The 22,501-nt window shown below is 40.3% G+C and overlaps 3 protein-coding genes across 8 annotated transcripts in view; 2 read left to right on the plus strand and 1 right to left on the minus strand.

Moving 5' to 3' along the window:
• The window catches only part of LOC114880228 (WD repeat-containing protein 47), a 59,592-nt gene that overhangs the window by 29,323 nt on the left and 7,768 nt on the right, over positions 1-22,501 (minus strand). For 4 of the 5 annotated variants that reach the window (XM_029196056.2, XM_029196064.2, XM_029196038.2 and 1 more), the window contains exons 2-6: positions 11,449-12,148; positions 10,756-11,359; positions 10,318-10,666; positions 3,492-3,602; positions 3,296-3,374 (exon numbers count right to left, since the gene is read on the minus strand). In XM_029196056.2, coding sequence (XP_029051889.1) covers positions 3,296-3,374; positions 3,492-3,602; positions 10,318-10,666; positions 10,756-11,359; positions 11,449-12,129 — 1,824 coding nt within the window. In that variant the 5' untranslated portion in view covers positions 12,130-12,148. Of the gene's footprint in view, positions 1-3,295; positions 3,375-3,491; positions 3,603-10,317; positions 10,667-10,755; positions 11,360-11,448; positions 12,149-20,629; positions 20,680-22,501 lie in introns of those variants that run through there. The other variant, XM_029196047.2, reaches the window with a different exon arrangement.
• Positions 3,593-6,708, plus strand: LOC114880306. 2 transcript variants are annotated; one of them, XM_029196183.2, is made up of 3 exons: positions 3,593-3,674; positions 3,770-3,941; positions 6,124-6,708. In XM_029196183.2, the coding sequence occupies exons 1-3, from the start codon at positions 3,642-3,644 to the stop codon at positions 6,351-6,353; spliced, it is 435 nt and encodes a 144-aa protein (XP_029052016.2). In that variant the 5' UTR covers positions 3,593-3,641; the 3' UTR covers positions 6,354-6,708. The 2 variants fall into 2 exon arrangements, with proteins under 2 accessions (XP_029052016.2, XP_046141734.1); XM_046285778.1 differs by lacking the exon at positions 6,124-6,708 and adding an exon at positions 4,520-4,736.
• Positions 13,914-16,200, plus strand: LOC114880293. The gene is made up of 5 exons (XM_029196159.2): positions 13,914-13,999; positions 14,330-14,662; positions 14,749-14,914; positions 14,986-15,410; positions 15,601-16,200. Exons 1-5 carry the CDS (start codon positions 13,979-13,981, stop codon positions 16,018-16,020), a joined length of 1,365 nt encoding a protein of 454 aa, XP_029051992.1. The 5' UTR covers positions 13,914-13,978; the 3' UTR covers positions 16,021-16,200.

The following is a 22,501-nucleotide window of genomic DNA, read 5'->3' on the forward strand; positions in this document are numbered from 1 at the left end:
ATGTTTGTTGATCATTACTGAGAACGAAAAACGTCGGTGAGTCATGGTCGATTGTGGCAAACGTAACGTTCTGTTATTGTGTTTTAAAGCGCGTGGCAATTTGAACGTTAAAACGATTGTAAAATAAAATTTTCCAGAAGCAGTTCCGCGGAAAAGTACAATTAGGAATGTACAAACATAAGTTTGTGCTCAGCGGTTTTATTTGCGGAACCTGCACACTTCGTCGGTAACTTCCATTTCCAGTTTCAGGTGTTGATGAAATTAATTAATACCTGAATCATAAGCGGGTAATAGAGTATTTGCTGACATAGACTTACATACGCGCAACGAGATGGAGCTGCAACTCTCTTTCGCGTTCTATATACACGCGATAGACTGTTCAATATCAAAAGAAAATAGAAAATTTTTCTTAAATTTTCATTTCAATAATATGTCAAAAAAATATACTAAACTTTGCCTTAAATTAATATTAGACAATTTTAGAAATATAAAAGCTATCGCTTTGATCAATTTCGCCAAGAATATTTCCCTGGGAATTATTTTAATATTTTTGAAAATAATTAAAGATTGCAAAATGTTTAGGAAACATTTCCATTAGGGAACTGAAGAATTTCGTTGGCTTTAATAAATTCATGCAAATCCGAGTATCGTGAAATATTATGATATCAACGCGAAACTTCGTTGATTAGAAAATGAATTATTGCCAGCGTAATTGCAGAGTAAACTCTGTTATAATAACGAGCACGTGTCACTACTGAGTTACTAGGCTTCTTGACACCCACATGGTCGTCGATTCCAGTTTACCTTGACGGACGAAGGTGTATCGTGCTGTTAATTCAGCTTGGAAAAGGTGTACCCTTTCGGAAAAGTGACACGTTTGCAGGTGTCTTGTTTCCAACGAGAACGAACCGTGACAATAATCCGACGATTTGTAATGGAATCCACAAGTTTTCCCTTGAAAATAACCAAGTCACGCTCTGTTAAAGAAAATTTAACCGAAAAGGCAATTTCTTGTGGTTCACCAAAGACAAACGTCACGCAGAATGGATATATTCAATTGGAGTTGTTAATTCTTCAGCTGGTTAACGTCATCGGTATTGAAATTTGAATTTGTCATACGAGTCATCGACGAATTTGCAGCTCGGCAAAAGTCTCGGAAAATCGCGTTCTCCTACGCGAAACGGCCATTTTCGTTTGCGCATCTTTTAATTGTACGACCGTCCATCTCGATTTGCATCGCGAACTGCGTCACCGTGTAACATAATCCAAAGATGCGAGGGAATGAACATTAGAATTTCAAGTGTAGGCGAGCAAACCTTGTCGTGGTTAGCTAATAATACGTTCGTCTCTTGCAATTAAAAAATAAACAAGAAGAAAAACTGATGTCAGGATTCTATTTTTTAGTTTCATTCGATTATTGGATCTTTGATTAGATACAGATCGATCGCTTTTGCATTGATTTATAGTTTCTGCGACGTAGAGATTAATGATTAATACGATTTTAGAGAGCTTTGTCTGCGGCTACGCGAAACTAACCGCACCGGAAGGATGACAACACGCGATCAAAGATAAATTGATGAAACTCAAAACACGCGATTTGTGGTTTTTGAAGCATAGAAAAAAAAAATACAATTTTCGTGTAACGTGGTAGTCAGATATTTCCACACCTCACTGTTTATCCTCTTCGAAGCATATTTACCGATTTCATAAGAATTCTGCGCCAAGTGCAACTAATACGGATCGATCGACTCGGCTCGTCCGCGATACTGGAAACAGGACAAAACAGGCCACGACCTATCGATACGACCATAGAGAGACAATGTTGGCAACAGCTGTTGGCGATCACGACGATCACGTAGCATGGAATCGAAATCGCGCTGTATGCTCTTCCCAATGGACACCTGGACGCGCACCTGGCCTCACTTTGCCGCAGTTCCATGAAATGCACGGCTTGCGTAATCGAATCTTATTGACATCGCGATTCTAGAATCGAGATGACTAATCCCGTGTGCAATGTGATACTAGGACGATCGAACGTGGATAATTCGCGGCGCGAATGAAACACTTTCAGTGCAGTAATAAAATAAAAAGAAATTTCTCCAATTTCATTTTTAATAAATTTAATATCACGCAAAAGTATCAAGGAGAAAGCTAAAATTAAAAAAAAAATGGAACGATCGTATTCTCAATAATTGCAATTATAATGTCTGACTACGCATGGACGTTTTCACTGCTTAAACTATCATCGAGGTTATCCATAAATTCCAAGTTTTATTAATGTTAAATTTTCTAAACAACGGGCGATAAGATTGTAAAAGTAATCCGCTGTAAAATCACCTGACGTCACCGTTATTAAAACACTTCCGCAATCACGAAAACGCAACGTTTTCGTGTCCGAGTTTCTTCGAAAGAGTTAAAACTCGTGTAAGTTACGTCATCAGAAACTTTCCGGAAAAGGAATCGATATAGTTGATCGAAGACAAGAGGAGTTATGCGAGCAACTGCTAACTACGTTAATTAACGCATTTAATTGGCAATTTCTCGATTAACCAATCGACGATCACCGGTATTAAAGTCGAATCGGGTTTCTCCGGCCCCATACCGTTTCTCGACAGCATAATTTTCCGAAGTTTTCACCTTAATAAACACTTTCACCGAACCCAACGATCATTAATACGCCATGACGGAACGGCGAGTTAAAAATCATCGGTGACATTTACGGTGCATGATAAATTGAGGGAACAGTTGAATATCCGGTAGCGGAAAATAATCGAGGAATGAAATTTTTAGCTCGTTCGAATTACCGGGTCCACGTTTAATGGAAATACTTGCAACTATTCGTGGAAATTGTTGTTCGGCCAGTTTCACCGGTGCATTATGAGCGTAACCGTAAACGGGTCACGGGTTTACACGGGCGACTCCGGTAATAAGGAAAGACAAGTAGAAAGCAGCACGTTGATATTCGATTCTTTGATCATCTAGTTCACTATTTTATGTAGTTTACTATTATCAACTATTAGTTAGAAATTACCAACTTCCGTCTAACATGGTACATTTACTATTCACTTCTGAAACGTATAACGTTTCTTATCATAATGTTTTGCAATGTTACACTCTTGATAAGAGGATAAGTGTGAATGAAACGCGAGGATGCCTCATTCTCATTTCAAAGATATAAATAGTTAAAAATAACTGACGAAAGGGAAACGCGATGATAGACAGTGCAAACGTCGTAAATACTGAATAAGCAAAAAGTCTGGTAAAAAAGTAATTGTAGGTGATTTTATTTACTTACCTTTATCGGCTTGACGACGTCGTAATGACTCTCCTGCACTCTGGGATCGAACGCGTTGCCCAACGCCGAGTTCTGTCTCCTGCAAACATTGTTTAAATTCATATTAGTAGCTCGGCTGGTGTTAGTTTGATTTTCGCTGGTAGCAGACTCGTCAGGTATTCTTAGCTGAGTTTACGTTACAAAGAAATATACTTACACCATAGGTTCAGATCCATTGATCACAGGTTTCGGTGACTGGATACCAGACCTAGCAGGGGTGCTCGTGTGAACAGGTGATGGTCCTTTGCTTCCCAAAGGTTGCTTTATACTGTAATCATCCGGGAAAAACGACCGATCAATTTCATTTATGATCGTGATACCTATCGTCAGCGTATTACAGGTGAAATTTTATAAAAATTATTGTAAACGGTGTATGAAACAAATTACACGTTCGATTCACGTATTATTTACTGGAAATTTTCGCTTCGTTTGAAGTGGCCATTTGGCAGCGAAGGATGCCATCATTGCCGTGTTGGCAAGCTTTTAAAGGGTCACCGGCAATCAAGATTTCCTATAGAATATCATCGAAGAAGGGACGATGGGGTTAGGAAAGGTCGTCGAAAACACTGGCCCATTATTCAAGCAGGACGTGATTTATGGAAACAAGGTATCCCGCATCCTTTACACACGGTGGATGAATGCACGCTTTGTTGTTCGCTCCGGTGTTAGCTTTTAAACTCGTTTCACGTGAACACGTTTGTTTTCGTCCATTATTTATTGCGTAACAAGGTGATCGTGAAACTGTGACTAATTACGGATACCCTCCCAATAAATCGCTTAAACAGCAGGTCATTTTTTCAACAATTTTGTAATGAGCTTTTCTGCCGACGATCGAAGCCATTTCTTACTTATTTTATTTATTAACAAAAATGTTTGAGCCTTGAAAAACATAATTTTTTCGGTGGAAATAAACAATTATTTTAAACAGAATATTTCAACGTTACAAAGTTATTTCTCCGTATGTTTACAAGTAACAGAACATACAAGGCCCGTTTTTTTCAAACGGTCGCGTGATCAAACCTCGCATGTTTTATAAATATTTTTCATGTTGATGTTAAACGGTTCCTATGGAAGTAATGGTCGAGTTCCGTTACATACATGTATACTTATCGTGTCGCGATAAAACATGCATTGTTTCCAATAACGATAAAATGAATACATTTATTTTTCTAATCAATATACCAGAGGATCTATCGTTTTCGTGGACACTCGTCGTTGGAATTGATATGTGTTTAACGCGTGTCTGGGAACTGGAAGCGGAAGCTGTTCATAATGAGGGTCGCATTCGAAATGAACGAGCTACGAGGAGATGGTTCACAGGAAGGTTACCCATTCAAATATACAAATTTGTATATTTTGAAACCAGGAAAAATACGTTTGAATAAAAAGAAATATAGGAATCAAATATTTTGTCGGCTTTTATATAACATGAAAATTTATCTACATCTATCTCTAGCGAATAAAATGAATAAGAAATGGTTAAAGGGAGAATTTATTTAAAAAATAATTTACCGATTGACACACGGAGGCGTGGAACCGGCGCTCTTCAAACTACACGTGCTACCATGGCTGCTCTGTTTCGTGTAAATCGGCCGATTGGTAGGCGCCACGCTGACACGCTCGGCGATACGAAACCGTGGTACAGTCGGCTTGTGATAAATCATCGTCGAAATGTTTCACAGAAAAACACAAGGAAAATGTATCCACTGTATCTCGTTCACACTTTCATCTCGGCACGATCTCGCGTCGACCGTGACACCAGAGAGTAACGCGACCGCGTTTCCGACAAAACGTCACCGTGAACCTCGAAGAGGATCGAAGAAGTTCGAACAGGATTTGACCGCGGTGGAATTTCGAAGTGGTCACAGGCTCTTATTTAGGGAGCGTGATCGAGCAACGAACGGAATGTCGAGATCGCGACGGAATGGAACGGTGCACGTTGCAACAGGGGGAATACGATGCTGCTGCGGAGGAAGCCCGACGTCGAGTATCGAGGGAGCCGAAGCCACGGCTACGATTTCGCCCGGCAGCGGCATTAGACTCGACTGCTCGTGTATACGTCGCGTCGACCGACTCCGCTCGTAATAACAAAGCGTATCGACGCGACCTATCAGAGGCCGCTTTGATTCCCGCGGATATGCTCCCCTTCGCGCGCCGCTACTACCCGCCCGCGATCAGCTGTTACGTCTCCCTATCGACCGGAATAATTAAAATAATTTTATTTCATTCGAGTAATATCGAACTGGTGGTATTCATCTATCACAAAAGTCTTGGTGTATTTTTCCAGCGCAAGTGGTTAAATAACCTTTGCTAACTATCAGCTGTGTTCTATATTTCGCCACGAATGAACATTCGAAGAAATGTATCGCGAATTTATTTATCTGAGCGAACTGAAAGCTCCCCTACGAAATAAATGGTATACAATGGCTCTCTGTGTTTGTCGATTCATTAATCCTTTGTGCTTCGAACGTTTGCTTTCTGACCAGACAAATTTCGCGAACGCTTTGTTGAGAGAGAGTTCGATTTATCGAGCACCTGTTCGAGTCAGGCTTTTGACCATGGTTTGGATTTTGAAAGGGAATGTTTTGAAATGTATTATCTGGAACGTGATGTTTAATTGCTTGCGGAATAAGTATCTTTGTGATGCACTTGATAAATTAATAGGATTATGATAAGGATTCTTTTGGATTTTATATAGAATTTATCTTCGTCAAACGTGTAAACGGGAACTATCTTAGATTCGATAAGATTCTTATTAAACCTTATACTAATAAAGTTTTTATTTCAAGGAAACTATTGCGAAAGAACGAGACGATTTCATCCCACAAAGCTGCACCTGCAATCGATTCACCTTGAACGAAAGCAAACTAACCTACTCCCGATGTACTTTTTCACGTGTAAACATTTACAACACCTGCTATTCTTCGATGGTGTAACGAGGCGGTTTAATTCGAGATGTACGTGCGTTTTTGATATCCCGTTCAGATCGCTCGAGCCTCGAACAAAGCCACGTTTGTGACCAATCTCGGCCGGTCACGCGTACTAATTACGCGCAAGTAAGTAGGTGGACAAGATAGTTGCTGCTGGGTGCCATAACGTAGCCGAGGAGTCGAGAAAATGCAGTTGCAGAGCCAAGAAAATCCTCGAATGACTGGCAACTGTCGTCGATCCTCTGAGAGAAAGCAACGTCCGTGACGATCGCGTGTCAACCGCTCGACAACTCGAACGAATCGGGAATGCGCACCCGAGACACTCGAAAATTTCATCTTTCTACGCTAAATCCGTCGTCTAACAAGTTTAACTCGTTGCTTGTGTAACTCCTTTGGCAACTAATGATTCTTGGTACGATTCGAAATTTTCAAAATAAAGAGAACGAAGCTTAGCATTCAAAATTTTAGTATCCCTAAGTTTTAGTACTCCTAAAGTTTGCTATTTTAAAATTTGGTATTTCTAAGCTATATTATTCTATGCCCTAGTATTCCTAAGGTATATTATTCTAAGCTCTAGTATCCCTAAGGTATATTATTCTAAGCTCTAGTATTCCTAAGCTATGTACATTATTCTAAGCTCTAATATTCCTAAGCTTTATTATTCTAAGTTCTAATATTCCTAAGCTCTACTACTCTAAGCTTTGTTAACCCTTAAACAGCGAAGCCTGAATCTAAAATTGAATGTATCATTTTTAAATAAAAGAATTTCATATATTAAAAGAATTATTTTTAAAATAACAGTGTAAAATTAAATTAAGATTGGAGCTCTCTCCATGGTCCGCCGTCCGAGGGTCAACAAATAGTAGTATCCATGAACGTCACTGTATTTACACATCATCCTCGATCGCTGCTTTTTCTCTAGCTCTAAAATTGCAGTAGCACGTTGCCATTTAAAGGGATTCGCCGGCGAGAAATTGAACGCAGTGAATCATTGAGAACGACCTCGTTTGTTGAACCTGCTGAAGGATCAAGGACTTTCGTACCACCCTTATTTCACTGGACACGAAACGTAAATCTCGCTGTTTAAATGCGCTCATATTTTGCGGTTAACGAAGTGCCCAGACACTCGAAACTCCTTTGGTCACCACTAATTCTTCGACTTACACCATGAACGCGTCAGAGTGATTGCTAACCAGTCTCGTTAGAACCTCAACAAATGGTTACTATTGAAAGAAAATAATCTTGTTAACCACGGTTGAACTTTTTGTCATTTTTATACATTCAATCAACAAGAAAATCAACGGAGTTTTTGCATTATCATCCTTGGAAGATGTAAAATGTACAAAGCTGCAAGATGATTCGTTGTTCTTGTAACTGTTATCGAGAATACGTCAATCGATTCTTTTAATGGTCGTGTCACTTGAATGTCTCTTGAAGAGACGAGGTAAGACCTCCTGGAAGTATTGTACAATCTCACCCTTCCGATCGAATGACTGAACGATATCGTAGTGATAAGAACCCTGAATCATCTCTACGTGGTTGAATTTCACGATTGACTACAGCAATAAACATAAAAGAAACGAAAGAATTTGAAAAATAAAATGAGAGTAATATTCCTTGTATAAATATGTTAAGCGCAGGAATGTCTCATCCGCAAAGGGTTAACTATAAATTCCCTGCTTCACAGCCCGACTAATTATGTCCTCTATAATTCGATTTATATTTATGCACGTATACTCGGGCCTGTGCTGCCGCAACCACTGCATTGTCACTTCTGGAATAAGTTAAACCTTGTCTACCAACGGTTGAGGATAATTAGCCTTTTGAACTGCGAATACCATTCAGACAGCAGCAGTGTCTGGTATTTTGCTCCATCTGCGTCTGCATTTAATTAGGCTCAAACGAATTTCCAACTAAACGCGACGTCGTTAAGTTTCATTAAACGCCAGTGTAATAACTATGTAAACTTCGCGATGTACCATTCATAAAATTCAATAAAGGAAAAAAGGATACCGATGCAGCCCAAGGTGGATTTCTTTTTCCTCAGGTTAATATTCGAAGACAATTGTGAAACGTGTTTACGAGAGGCCAAATAATTACTCGAACGACCTTTTGTGTCTTTATTCGAATGATAATATCCGATCTGACAGACGTGAAAATTCATACGTCTGGTCGTTAAATCGCGCATCAGAAATCCGCACGTTCATTCGCGTTTTACGAAGGACCCAGCACCGATGAGCATGAATGAGACAATGAGAACATAAATATGTATAACGAAATCGTGAAGCGAGAATCGTCGATGGGACAGAACCAATGGCGATGGTGTATGGTCACGATTTCCCTGTAACAACGTGCACGTACTTACTATTCTCATACATCCGGTATCCGGCCGTGGAACAATGTCAACGGTCGATGCCAATGAACCGTGCTTGAATTCCACTTTCATTTCTTCAACGTTACCGATACCCGTGAACCACCTCTTTCCACTCGACGTCATTGAAAGTTATTTGGGTTATGAAACCTAATCGCAGAGAAGGTTGCAAAATGTTCGATAAAAGATAAGGTAATACACCTGATAAAAGTAGCAGGTAAGTTGTGTGTGTCGGTAAGCCAGCTCCCTATCATTTAGGAATTTTTTAGATTTTATATTTCTATTTTAACACGTTGGACTCGCATTTTCAAAATAATAATCTTGTTTCGAAATTTAAGATAGAGTGGAACAGATTCGCGACAAAATTTGCTACTTTGAAATCAAACGGTGTTTCAATGATTATCGCCGGATGTGACCGATATGCCTTGGCAGAAAAGATACATTGCACTTGACATCTCTGAAGCGGCGGTAATTTTAGCTCGTTACGCGACATTTACGAGGATACAGCCGGGACCGTTTATTCGTTCGCGAAAAGGAATTCGCGCGACGCTCACGAGGGATGACTTCCTGCCACTACTGATTTGTCCCTGGCGAAGCTGTTGGTGTACGTAGTCGTGGGAAAACAGAGACTCGTTACGGTAGCTAACTTTCAAAAGAATCGAGGAAAAAAAAGAAAAAGAAGTAAGCCACTTTCAGTCAGAAGTAAAATAATATTTTCCCGCCTAAAAGAAGGTGTATCTTCAAGTTTTGGAAATTTGAAATGCAAAAGCATCAATATCAAATAAAAATATAATCAATTTTAATTTTGATTTTTTTAAAAATCTATTAAAATATAAAAAGGAAGCAAACCACTTTCAGTCAAAAGTAAAAGGATCAATATCAAATAAAAATATAATCAATATCAATTTTAATTATTTAAAGGAACTATTCAAATATAAAACGAGACACTCTGTATAGTTCCAATGGAACGTCAAACTAAAGGCCGGAAGTCGGAGGTCATTGTCAAGCTACTAAAATAATGCTACTAATTCTTTTTTCAACGCGGCCTGCCGTGAATCGCTATTTCGATCGGCGCCAACTTGCCGTCTAGACCGAGCAAGTTATTCTCGGCTCGCGGTTTAGTACCATAATAAGCGCGAGAAAGGCATTCCCTTGCTGCCATCTGTTAGAGAATATAGCTAACCATTCGGTTTGATTGACTGCATCGCACTGCTGCACGAACGCGATACGCTATAGGGAAAACAATAGCGTTTGGCTGGATTATATCGAGCCGGTAATTAACTGGAAAACAAGCCAATGTTAATGGGAGGCATCGGTACCAGCTTCTCTCCGTGATCGCACAATGCTGATACTCATCGACATTCTCAAGCCTTGAATAATATACCCTAACGATACTCTTTTGTTCTTCAAACAGGTTTATAGATGCAACCCTTCATAAAGGAGAAAGGAAAATAACGATTGGAGTTACCCTTTGTGGATTGTTTAAGGGTACACACGGGTGCAGTGTAGGCTCTTTTGGATTAAGGATAAATATAGAAGGGGGAACCTCTCAATCAATTGATTTTGGTTTTAGAAGAACCAAGGGAGAGCCTACGTTGCACCCAAGTGTACATTACCACGAACAGAAATCCCTAGGAACAGTCTCAAATTAATGTGTCAGAAATAATAACAGATTCACTTACCCATCGTTCTGAAGTCTATTATCCACCACCTGCGGCGGCAGCGGTGCGGACAGTTGTCTGACTAAGTCGTCCCACTCCCTTTCCCTCTGCTGGAACTTCTCCTGCAGCCTCTGCTTTTGCTTTTGATACTCTTTGAACAGGTCTCCATTGTAGCTCTGTTCCAGATGATCACCGCCTATGGAAGGCCGTCCAGGGATCACCGAGGGTTCTGTGATCTTCGCCGCGACCCCGGTTGGTTTCTCGGCTAAAGAATCTCTTCTGGAACTCCTAGCTGTTGACGGCGCGGGAGATTCTCTGCCACCGATTCTGCGCTCCGGTGTCGACGCTGCGGAAGGATCCGCTTTGATACCTTCGACAGAAGACAAGCTCGTTAATTTCAACGTCAGATTTAACGCTTGTAATATTATTTCTAGGTAAGATAGAAACGTGAAGACTCACCATCCGGACTCTTCGACTGTCCTCTCGTTCTCGGCGGAGCTTTCGGCTGACTGTTGGTCGTCGTCTCTTGTATAGAAGGCAGCTGTTGAAATTCAGCGTAACTAGAACTAAGGAAGACGTCACCCTCGTTCTCAAAGAGCCTATCCACGCTGGTGTTCATTAACTTGTTGTTCTTAAAACCAGTCAGATGAAAGCTCGCGAAAGACGATCTTGACATCGGGTTTATATCACCGGTGGACAGGGCCATTAGCGCCGCAGATGGTATCGGCGTATTTTTAGGACCGGGACTCCTTGGTCCGAGTCCAGCTTCTAAAGCCGGCACTAAACTGCGAGACATCATGTCGGCGGCTGATCGCGGCCTGGTAAACGGCATCGCGCAATGCGGGAAGGTTTTCGGTTTTATCGGTGTGATCAACATATGCTCCGTCCATGAAGTCTCCAACGATGGTCTCTCCAGCCTTTCCACGTCCACGTTCAACGTACGTTGCGCGAAAGGCACGGCGAACGTTTCCGGTGGTATACTTTGCAGCCAAGAGAGCAGGCTTAAATCGGAATCACTGAAGCCAACGGAACCGTCCAACAATCGGGAGAAATTCATCTCCACCTGTAACAGTAACACGGATGTTAGATTGCTTTTCGTTTATTAAGGTCTTCTTTAATTGGACGAAAGACGGAACGAGGGTGAACAATTACCTGTTCGCTCTCCTTGGAACCAGTAGCTTTGGCCTGGCAGTAATTAACGCAAGACTCGTACAAAATCCCCTTAATTATCAGTTGTATCAGCCGATCGTTCTTCGCCGAGCTGACAGGATGAGCCGGATCGGTGCTCTTTCTGTCACCTGGCAGAAACTTTTCCACCAGGAGATGCACTTCCCGGAAACACTGGACTCTCGCGTTGCTAGGATTCCAGTCCTTGTACTGCAGGTGATCCGTGAGCCGTGGAAGCGTCAACAGAAGACACAAACTGCTGTACTCCTCTTTGGAGGGTGCAACCTTTTCAAGATCGCTCAACACCTTCACCACTTCCTCCACCGCGTTGTCCACACTTCCGTTCGTCCCTGTTGCGTTCAGGTTCGCCTCGGATTTGATGCACAACAGTTCGACGTACTTGTGCCTGAGAATCGAATAGGTGAACTTTCTCATGTCGAAGTCCGGCAACGCCTCCAACGGCTGAATGAACTCCAACACGTCGTCCCATTGTCCGTCGAGGATCAGCTGACGAAGGAAGAGCACGTCGTCGCTGTACTGACCGTTTATCACGCCTGTCTCTCGTTCCAACGAAAGCTGCGAGATGTGTAGGTCACGGCTGTGGAGGAACTCCAAGGTTAGTCGTACCACGTCCTCCTCGCGCAGCGTCAGGTGCGCCGCCGGCATCACGTACCGAATACGCAACCTGGACAACATCCGGAGAAACAAAAAATTACAGCCTCCACCTTTCGATATCAAAATAGTTCGATGATTTTCTAATGTAACCGTAGACATTTCAATCGATTGCCAAAATGATCATTTATGCTCCAGAAATGCCTAACTCTAATTCCATCGAATGTATTAGATTGTGAAATAAATTTCCACGTTTCTTGTTTTTTATTTTTTTTTACCTATATATGCATTCGCAAGTCTTTTTCTTGCTCTGCTTCAATTTTTCGAATTAATTAATTTTAATCAATTTTCAGGCTTCTGAAATGAAAGTTCCAGGAGGCAAAAAAATTCAGTTTCGACGTCTGCTCTATTTCGCCTTTCGTCGTGGTCAAAAAGCTACTTTGTGACAAATGTCGCTTTTTGACCACGACGAAAGACGAATTTTTTTACCTCCTGGAACTTCCATTTCAGAAGCCTGAAAATTGATTGAAATTAATTAATTCGAAAAATTGAAGCAGATAGGTTTGTAGAGCAAGAAAAAGACTTGCTTTTATTTATATAAGAATCAAATTCAGGATATTCATAACTTCAATATCATTGTAATACATACTTTACCCAACAAGATACAAAATTGCGGGAAAAAAATCAAATACAAAAAACGCGGGAATTTATTACACAAGCTAATATCATGATCCGATTTGCTAGAATTATGAATCAATCAAATAATATGCAGTATTGCAAAACCGACTAAAGGAATGTGCGAAATCCTTGTTTTTACAAGTTCGTTGCACTTCGAGGCCAGCGGCCCTGCTGACATGCCCTGATTGTCCGGTATACTGAATGGATAGATGATTCGGACGTTGATCTACCATTCTCCTACTAAACTACTCTTTTCGCACGTGAATATTTAAACCGACTCTAATAAGTTCGTTTCCGTGTAACATTGAAATACTCCAGATATCCAAAAAGTAACAATTCTGCGAACTAGTTAGGTGCGCCACTATGAAATAAAGAGATAAATTCGTGTCCAAAGCGTCTCAGCATTCACTTAATTGTTTCAATTATATAAAATGTAAATTTCTCTACGTTTCAAAAATTCATGAACCCATAAACGCTTCGTTTAGCATAGTTATCACCTCACCATTGGGCTGCAGCGAATTTTGCATTTAATACGATTCAAACAGTTAAGTCGACATTAAAAAAGATTGAACGTAAATTTCTCGCTTACTTCGAAAGAGTCGTTATTGTAAATGACCAAGGGTTGAAATAAAATCGTAAGCTCTATATTTCCACCGTCCCTCTCAAATCAGCTACTTTATATTCCTCTAAAAATCGTCTGATATTCAACGTGCCAAGAATCGAGAGGCCGTCGATGCTGGAAAAGATTATGAATAAAAGGGCAAATCGTTATCGACTCCGCCCCCATATGGCGGCGAAAGTTTGCTCGAAAGCGATTCTTGATTCGGGAGGGTGTGAATTATGAATCCGCACGTTCCATAAAGACAAGATAAAGTACGATGAGATGAAAAGTTATTTCTGTTGAATACAAAGAAATTTCCTATAAGAAAAGCAGCCTGTCTTTTCACAGCCCGGGTAGTATAACGAAAAATACAAAGCCAGGTAAAGTTTTATTCACGTAGACTTGTGAAATTCAATTTCGAAAGACAAATTGACCCAAAAAAACAAAATCGTTCGGCGAATTTGCCACATTCCTCGAAGCCACGACAAGTTGACCTGACAAAAAATGGTGCGTGAAGCACGAAATTTGTGGCATCAGCGATTTCGAGTTGATTAATGTACGCGCCCTTTCACAGGCGAATCGCAGTTCCGATCGAACCTCTGAACGATTGACAACGAGATAACGATGGCGAAATGGATACTTGTGGTGAGTTTGAAAATTGTTCATATAAAATAAAAATAAACACTCGCCCACTAAATTACAAGTGCATGTTCTAAAGAATAAAAAATCATTAATTATATCTTCATAACGCGACGAGAAAGTTACAATAAACAAGCGTGAATTTAAGAATGAAATAATCGTTATATCTCGTAATCAAGGGTATGTAATTATCACTTTCTCATTTCTTAGAGCATCAGTGAAAGAATCTTTCTTTTTCAAAATGAAAGGTAAAACCGTGCCAAAGTTAAAGGATTAAAACACTGATTAACCAGCGTTGATTTAATTAAATAAAAATTTCATTCGATTTCGTTTCAGTTATCAGTGGCTGCTGTGTTAACGAGAATTGGGATGGCTGATATCATGGTACAGCCAGGATACCAACCGCCGCAACATCATTCGATAATAACTCAACCCCATGAAACTATGCAACATTTGAATAAAGATCACCCTCAACAACCGAAATCCGCGGATTACCATTTAGAATTTCACCCAGTTTACACGGACTCGTATCAGATCCCTGCTAATGCATTGTATCCTGTACTACAACACTATCAGGTGATACCACAATTATACGGGACTCATTATAGCCATCCAAACTCTGGCGATGTTGGTCTTCCAGGAATGCACTCGTCCGAATATGTTCCTTTGGTGAATATCGCATAACGCATCGATTACATTTTCTATAAAATTTCGAATGAAAAGAACAAAATTAATTAATCGATGAATTTTCTTAGCCAGTACATAGCCGGAACAGGAGATCCAGCGAATCCAATGCTGGCGAGCAGAGCGAGAAACGCGATAAACTCGATGCTGTGGCCACGAAGTCGTCCTTAGACGAGAACGTTTCGCCAGTCATTGATTTGCGAAGTCTAGGTGGAGAAGCCGAGGAAGGCCTCGATGGTAAGGGAAAATAAAGGCTCTTCAAGCGTAACTAGAATTTCAATAATCACGAATAATAATTTCTTCCACAGAAAAGAACGTAAAGGTTCGTCAAAGCGACAACAATCAACAACCGATCACCAGCAACACCCTATTCGGTTTGAATCCTGCGAATATGTATCCAACGTACCAACAATACCAGATCGTGGATCCAGCCCTTAATTCGAACCAGGAATTTCGAAATATAGAGATGTTACCCGAGGGAACCGTGTCCACAGAACCAGCATCGGAGTATCGGGAAGTGTCTTCAGCGCCGCTCGAATCTCCTCAAACGAAACTCGAAAATCTTCAACACGCCATGTTGCTCCAACATCCTGCACCCGAGCAACAACAGCAGTCGGAAGTTTCAAGAAGCTCCGAGCTAAGAAACTTTCCCGATCCCCGACCAAGTTCCGCTACTCTTCAATCGCCGGAAGCTGACACGTCGGACAACCATAGTGAATCTCGCGCAGCCACGGTAAGTACTTTGCTTCCAAATGACTCGTCGCGAATCGATGGATTGAACAGTTCGAAGAATTTCAATAAGCTGCTACCAAAGGTCTGCTGTCAATTCGAATCGGAGCAGAAGTTTCGAAATTTTTCAAATAACCTCGACTAATTTTCATCGAAGCACCGGTAATTAAATTGAAATTGTTTTTAATCTACAGCGAGGTACGAAATTCGTTAGCGTGAATACCCACAAGAAATTGGGGGTGAAAGTGGGATATCCGCACGGTACGAAAGTGGTGAAGGACTACCATCATCACGCAGTGGTAGGAAATTTCAGACACGCACCTGATGGAAGTCACCCTTCCGTTCATCCCGCTTACACGATTCATCAGAAGAACGATGGAACGTTGAATAATTTCGCTACAAACAGTGGACAGCAAATGGTACAGGTTTATCAGCTTCCAAATGGTCAAGCGACGACTTGTTTACCGGCTTCTCAGTACACAATTCTGCCACAAACTTACGGTAGTAATTACGTTGCTAATTATGCCCTCGGTTCCCCATCTTCCTCTTCGACCTATCAAATTTGCGTGCACAACCCCGACAATTTACCGTTCGTAATGTACCAGTTGCCGTAAACGAACCTCGACTTCGCAAATCAAACGACTGTTATTTATTATATTTTGTATACGATGTTTCTATATATTAAGATTTCACGCTCGTCTACGGTCATCATCGAAATCCGTCTAGTTAGTAATTACGTGTAAACGTATGTATTGATGGTAATATCATTTTCAATAAACGTGTACGACAGTGAAGTATCGTCGAGTTTATTACAAACCTTTCCTGTTTCCTGTAACGTGTTATTTCTCTAATGACTGGTATTTAATTGCTTTTTAATCGCTTGGTATGAATAACGACTAAAACCGTTTGATTCTTACTTTTATACGCATGGAAAATGACTGTGCTTAATTCTTTAATATTTTTAATAAATAAATAATTCTTTAATATTTTTTAATAAAAGGATCTATGATCCTTTTTAATTGGATAAAACGTGACACCTTTAATTTCAAATTTCACTCATTTTCAATTTCGTACGAATTAAGTCTATCACTTTTTAATTAACATCTATCAACGCCTGGGGCGACAAACAATCGTGACTGAACGAAAACTCAATTTCGTAGAATCTGTGAGGGACGTTAATCGAAGCGGACGAAGGCGTCGAGAACGACCGATAACCGGAAAAGGAGGGCAAAATAGCGATCGAGTAATTTCTGATCAGGGCCCAAACTCGTCCCTCCCTCTCTCCATTTATCGCGAAATGTAATTCCCTCGAAGCTGTGAAATTTCATCAGACCAGACTAACCGGTGTTTACTATTCGTTACCATTGTTGAAAGTGTAAGCGATGAGATAAGGAAATTACGGTGTGTAACGAAGTTTGGAATTTGCACGGAAGAGCACATGCTGCTCGAGATTGGAATCTCGAAAATTTGCATCGAGAGTATGAATATGAATTCTATACTCGTTACTATGAAAAATGAGACGAGAGTGTGGAAATTTTGATGAGAAGGTATCTTTTTAATTTAGACAGTTAATTTAACTAGTGGAATCACACGCAGAATAATGTCGCTGTACCGTCTGGACGATTGAAAGGCGGAAGTACGAAAGCAAGAGAAGCCGAGAAACACCGATAGTAAAGGATATCGCGGACCAGCATCAAGCGCAGCAGCATCGAAAAGACGGGAACGACCTCTGAAAAGCAGTCGAGAGATTTTCAAACTTCCCCTTTGTGTCGCTTTTCCGACAAGAACATCTCCACTTTTCTGAAACCCAGACGTTTTTTAACCTCGAATTAAAAGCCGTTTCTCCTTTTCTCTGTCTCTGGCAATGGATCGCCGTTTGGAAAGAAGACCGACCAAATTGCTTTTGCTAATTGAGAACTAAGCAGAAACAACCAACGAATTGATCAAACTTTTCCAAGCACAAATTCCTTCCCTTTGCATTATTTCAAAGCATTCAATTCCTCTTTTAACATCTCTCGAAGATTCCAACTTCGTTGCCGAACCAAGCACATCCTGATACCTTATCGCCACCCTAGGTACACCAATCTACCAGCACGATTTACACCCGGAAGCATCGAACATCGCAAACTGTCTACCCCACACAGACAACCACCCCGTAGAGCGTCGCTGAAATAATTAACTTGCCGTTCGTTACTTGCCTAAGGGATAACTTTCCTGGTCCCAAGTCACGGAATATTTACGACCATCTGGGTCATCGCCCTTAGGCTGGTTCGATTCGGCCAGAGGTTTACCTGCGTGCACGAGTCGCGATAGCGATACACAAAAGCGTATCCGCTCTCTTTTCGGCTGAATGACCAAGTCTACCTAGGCTTTCTTCATCGCGTACCAGCAGGAAAAGAAGTCATTAGCCAGCGGGTAATGGAGGTATTCAACCGGCTCACCTTTGACCCGGGAACACGGTGTACCGGTGCTCGTTTACACAAGCAGATAGCTAGTCGGTGACAAGTTTTTCCCTGGTTTTCGATCGACACGGATTCCTCGATATATGCACCGTGCTAGAGTCTCGTTTATCCACACACACACAGACAGATGATTTAGTGGTTTTTCTTTAACGGTTACTAAATAAATGCGACACGATTACCTGAGAAACTTGATTAACGCGCTTCCACCGTGTTTCGCGCGGATAAAGGATTTCTATGATTTCATATGGAAAACTTTTTAAAAACGTACGAGTATATTTTCTGATTTCGCCGACTGTAGGAAGGGTTAAGCTGAAACATCGCGAGCTTTGAATATAAATTGGCTATCGTTGGCACGAGCTTCAAAATAAATCATATCGAATCTTTAAAAAATTGCTTTTTTCGAAGCTAATCGCTGCACGATTCGCTGAAAGGGAACTTACATCAACGACGTCTGTTCGGAAAGTTTAATTTGGCAACGGTTCAGAAAAATTCAAGATACTCGAGTTATGGATGTTCCACACGCGAAAGATCGAGCGATATTACATGGAAACGTGTCGATGATTCTATCATTGGATCGTTTGTAAAGTTCGATCGCGAAAAGAGAGGTCGGGAACACGCGTGGGAGGCGTATAATCGTGGGAAGGCAGAAAAATGGCGAAGCATATTGTCAGGCTGTTTCTCAATCGACGATAAGATGGAGAAGGGGAAGATGCGAGATGCTTTGCCAGAATGAAGTCGGAATGCTCGACGACTTCTTGAGCAATCTTGCAAAGTGGCTGTGCACGAAACCTGGCCGCATACTGTTTCCATTATTCAACGAACGACGAGAGAAGAAAAGTAATGAAACGACTCTTTTATACGACTATTGATAACTGTTGTTTACTAGGAGGACGTAATTAGAAATATTAAAGTATCATCGATTTTTAATAATCGAGATATTCCCAATACCAGTTTCACTGTTTTGTATTGTTCCTAAGATTAATCTTCAATATTTGTATTTATTTATGTTTCATTCTTTATAATTCTTTTTCACGAAGCTTTATATCCAACCAGATCTTCCAAAATATCTCGTCGGCAATGAATTCAGATTATTGATTTTGTATACTGATGCTTCAAGAATATTTGCAATATCTCATCCTTCATGGTAGGATTTGTATCAGAGGGAAAAGTTACCACGGTAAGATTACCTGTCGTTCCATCTCGTACGTGTACAAGGAAGAATAGCAACGTAATTCGTCAGCATTATGGTGCACCATTCGCTCCAGCACAATCGACGCACTATCCTTTTGTTTACCGAGTCTCGTACCCATACAGGGTACGGATCATGGATTTTTTCATTGGCAGCGAGGTCTTAACGGGGATCAACTCGGGAGGGTTTGTCTACAGGGTGATCCGTGTCAATCAAGCTCGATGAACTCCCATGGAGAAATATGAAATTTGCATATTGCTTGAAATTTTCAAATAACAAAGATGTGTCTATGTATTTTCAATAATTTTTGTATGAAATATTTCTTTACTTATAATTGAAATCAAATGTCAATTTAATTTATGAAAATGACAGCGGACAAATTAAATTATAAATTATTCATTTTCTCACTGACCTAATGGAATAATTACGGATTGCGCGAAGAAAGAATTGTTCTCCGCTGAAAATTATCCTCGCGACGTCGATTCAAAGTTCATCAAAGACGCGTTTCATACGTGGCCTTGCACTTGGGGGTAGATCGAGACCTACACCCCTTCTTCCCGACGAGTCCTCACCACCCTCCATTGTTTCGCGTACGAATCAACCCCGACGTGGTCGATAAAGCGTGAAAGTAGCTCGCCACGATTTTCCGAAGCTTTATACCCGAGCAGAATTGAACGAAGCAGAAAAAGCCTCTCCGAGAGGTCCTTGGCACCGATAAATCTCTCGAAAAGCACTTTAAAGAAAATCTCCAAAACAGACGGGAAAATTTTCAACAATTTCAAATCGTGAAGATCGATATATCTGTGGAGTAATCGGTTTCCAAGAAGAGAGGAATTCGATTCGAGGACCGGTGGGGAAATAGAATCGAATCGAATATCGTTGCATGGAAATGGTGCATCATTTCCATAAAAAAATTGTTCGTACCTTTCAGGAAGCCAAGGCATCACATCACACTTGCTATTTAGAGTAGAACAACGCGCACGGCGTCTCGCAAACGCGTGTTCGTTAAAACAAATTAACATTAAGACATTTTATCTACGCAATGAGCACGGGTCTCGTGATACTTCGCCGTTTTACATACGTAGCTTTCCTTCATTCCACTTAATGTACCGTACAGACGTCTAACAGCCTCTTGTGATCACGGGTACACAGGTGATTGATTCATTTGTTTGGAGAAAAGAAGATTAAACGTGCTCCATCGATCCTGCGTATCTGCCGCGAAGAAAATTAAACGGTGAAATCTATTCTCGAGTTTCTATTCGATTCCCGATGTTTCGCAGTCTTTTTCATGGACATTCTTGTGCTTCGATAATTCTTGTAACAAGCTGAGCTAGCGTAACCGAATCCATATAGCATTTTACTATCGTCGCTTTATTGTATAACATTACCGGAGAGTGAAAATAATACCAAGAGTGTTTAAAATTGCTCAGCAGAAATAAGAAAATTGTGATAAGAATCATTAATGCACAAAAATCCCTGTAATTTTAAAGTAAAATCAAGCAGAATAAACGCCAATGTATATTTGATTATATCATACATATTTAAAGGATAATTGACTACGGATTTACATACTTTCTGTCGATCGTCCGCTTGCAAACCTTGGACATTCACGTATCGCGTAAAAAGGGCGAATCACTCACGGGAACATACATCACAGATGAAAATCTGGAAACGCGAAGAACCGGAAGCACGTGGTTGGACCGTACAGACGATGTCGCAGGATACACTGGCTCGACGCTTGGCGTCGTGTCGTCACTGCGACGGCGCCTGAAACGCGCGTCGTGAAGCATCGCGACGACTACTATCATGAAATTTATCGAATATTGCTTCGACTAAAAATAGATACTCAAATCTTTAAAGAAAAAATTTTTATATATTGGAAAAATAATATCTAATATTATTTATTTATAATTGGAAATAATGGCTCTTTCAATGATTCATCGTCTGAACTTTTGTTATGAGTATAATTGTTCTATAATTACCGGGAATAGGTGTTTGTTATTTATCAGTGAGTTACTAAATAGTGAGATCGATATTTTGGGGCTTGAATTTCATACACGCAACCCACGCAGCGAATGCGATGTACAGAAGAATCGATCTCCGGAGGGTGTGGATGGGTAGGTGAACGTGGATAAAAATGTCTGGATTACGTCATTGGAGAATTCGTGTTGCAAGAGCAATGAAAAAACTGATAATTAACGAGAAAAAAATAATTAGACGAGCGAAGAATTTATATTCCGACGCGAATGGAAACTGAATTTAGCAGGCTAAATGAGAAAGTAATCTTAAATTCTAAAAATATTCTATTTTAAAAATCATTAATTTTTATCATCATCTCTAATTACCTTGCTTTGTAAACGTTTTAAAATTCTCGAAAGTAAAAAAGAAGCAGACTCAAATGATCTAATTACGATTAAAATGTTGTAACGAATTCCGATTAACTCACCGAGCAACACCTGTTACCTTCCAACTCTTCCGGAACAGAAATTAATTTAAAACTTCGAATTACATAAAAAAGGACACCATTTTTTTTCCTCATCGCACCTGTTTGTGCTCTAATTGCAATATGTAACGCTACAAGCAGGCTATTGCAAAATAAAAAAAGAATTAATAGGATCTTCCAGTGAAACCTATCCTTTTGAACGTTGTCTCGTATTAGCAAGCTTTGATCCTATTGTTCGAGCCACGAAAGGGTTAACAGAGAAGAAAGGAGACTCGATTAAAAGACTACCCTTGTTCTCCAACTACTCGAGCACGCTAGCTACTTATCTCCCGGAAGTGCTCAACACGCACTGTTCGTTAACACTTTCATTAGCATATAGCGAAGTATGCAAGTAACCTTCGATGCAATTATTAAGATAATTGCAATTGGATCGAACTAATTCCGAAGGCCCATCAGAACGTACTTTATGGTTTAACCCTTGAATGTTTACAATTAATTTTGATTAAGTTTAGATTATTTAATTAATGCATATATTAAGAAATTCAATTTAAGAGACTAAATCTTCATTCAATTATTGAGCTGAAAATTATAACAGAAAGAAAAAAATAGGATTTCTTCTAAATTTTATTAGAAAAATAAACAGAAAGTAATAGCAAGGATAACAGTGACGTGCATCTCTAAAATTAGACACTTTCTGTAAAGAATCTGATCTGGAATGTGTTAAATAACCGCCAATCATCTCTGTCGTCAGGGAACCTTGAATTCCTTCGACAGGTAAAACTCACTGGCGAGGAAACGCAGTCTCATTCGACATAAATATGGGAAGAAACGTCGAAATTCCACGGTCGCGAAATTATACTGTCAACGGAGAATTATGTGCTCGAGTAAAAGAAACGACGAAGAAAAAAGTTAGAGATTCGTAGTCGAGGTGAAACGACCTTATCGAGATCTTAAAAAGGCGTTAAATCATCACCGGTAATTTTATGAGGCTAGATTCTACC

Source organism: Osmia bicornis, chromosome 5 (assembly GCF_907164935.1).
Source record: "Osmia bicornis bicornis chromosome 5, iOsmBic2.1, whole genome shotgun sequence".
In the NCBI taxonomy this organism is placed as follows: domain Eukaryota; kingdom Metazoa; phylum Arthropoda; class Insecta; order Hymenoptera; family Megachilidae; genus Osmia; species Osmia bicornis.

Bases quoted from the DNA above. Each gene is read 5' to 3' on its own strand.
- LOC114880293 (XM_029196159.2), top strand. From the start codon at position 13,979: ATGGCGAAATGGATACTTGTG. The intron at 14,663-14,748 runs GTGAATATCGCA...GAATTTTCTTAG, and splicing joins CGTCCGAATATGTTCCTTTG to CCAGTACATAGCCGGAACAG. The intron at 15,411-15,600 runs GTAAGTACTTTG...TTTAATCTACAG, and splicing joins GTGAATCTCGCGCAGCCACG to CGAGGTACGAAATTCGTTAG.
- LOC114880306 (XM_029196183.2), top strand. From the start codon at position 3,642: ATGATCGTGATACCTATCGTCAGCGTATTACAG. The intron at 3,675-3,769 runs GTGAAATTTTAT...CTTCGTTTGAAG, and splicing joins CTATCGTCAGCGTATTACAG to TGGCCATTTGGCAGCGAAGG. The intron at 3,942-6,123 runs GTATCCCGCATC...TTTTATTTCAAG, and splicing joins ACGTGATTTATGGAAACAAG to GAAACTATTGCGAAAGAACG.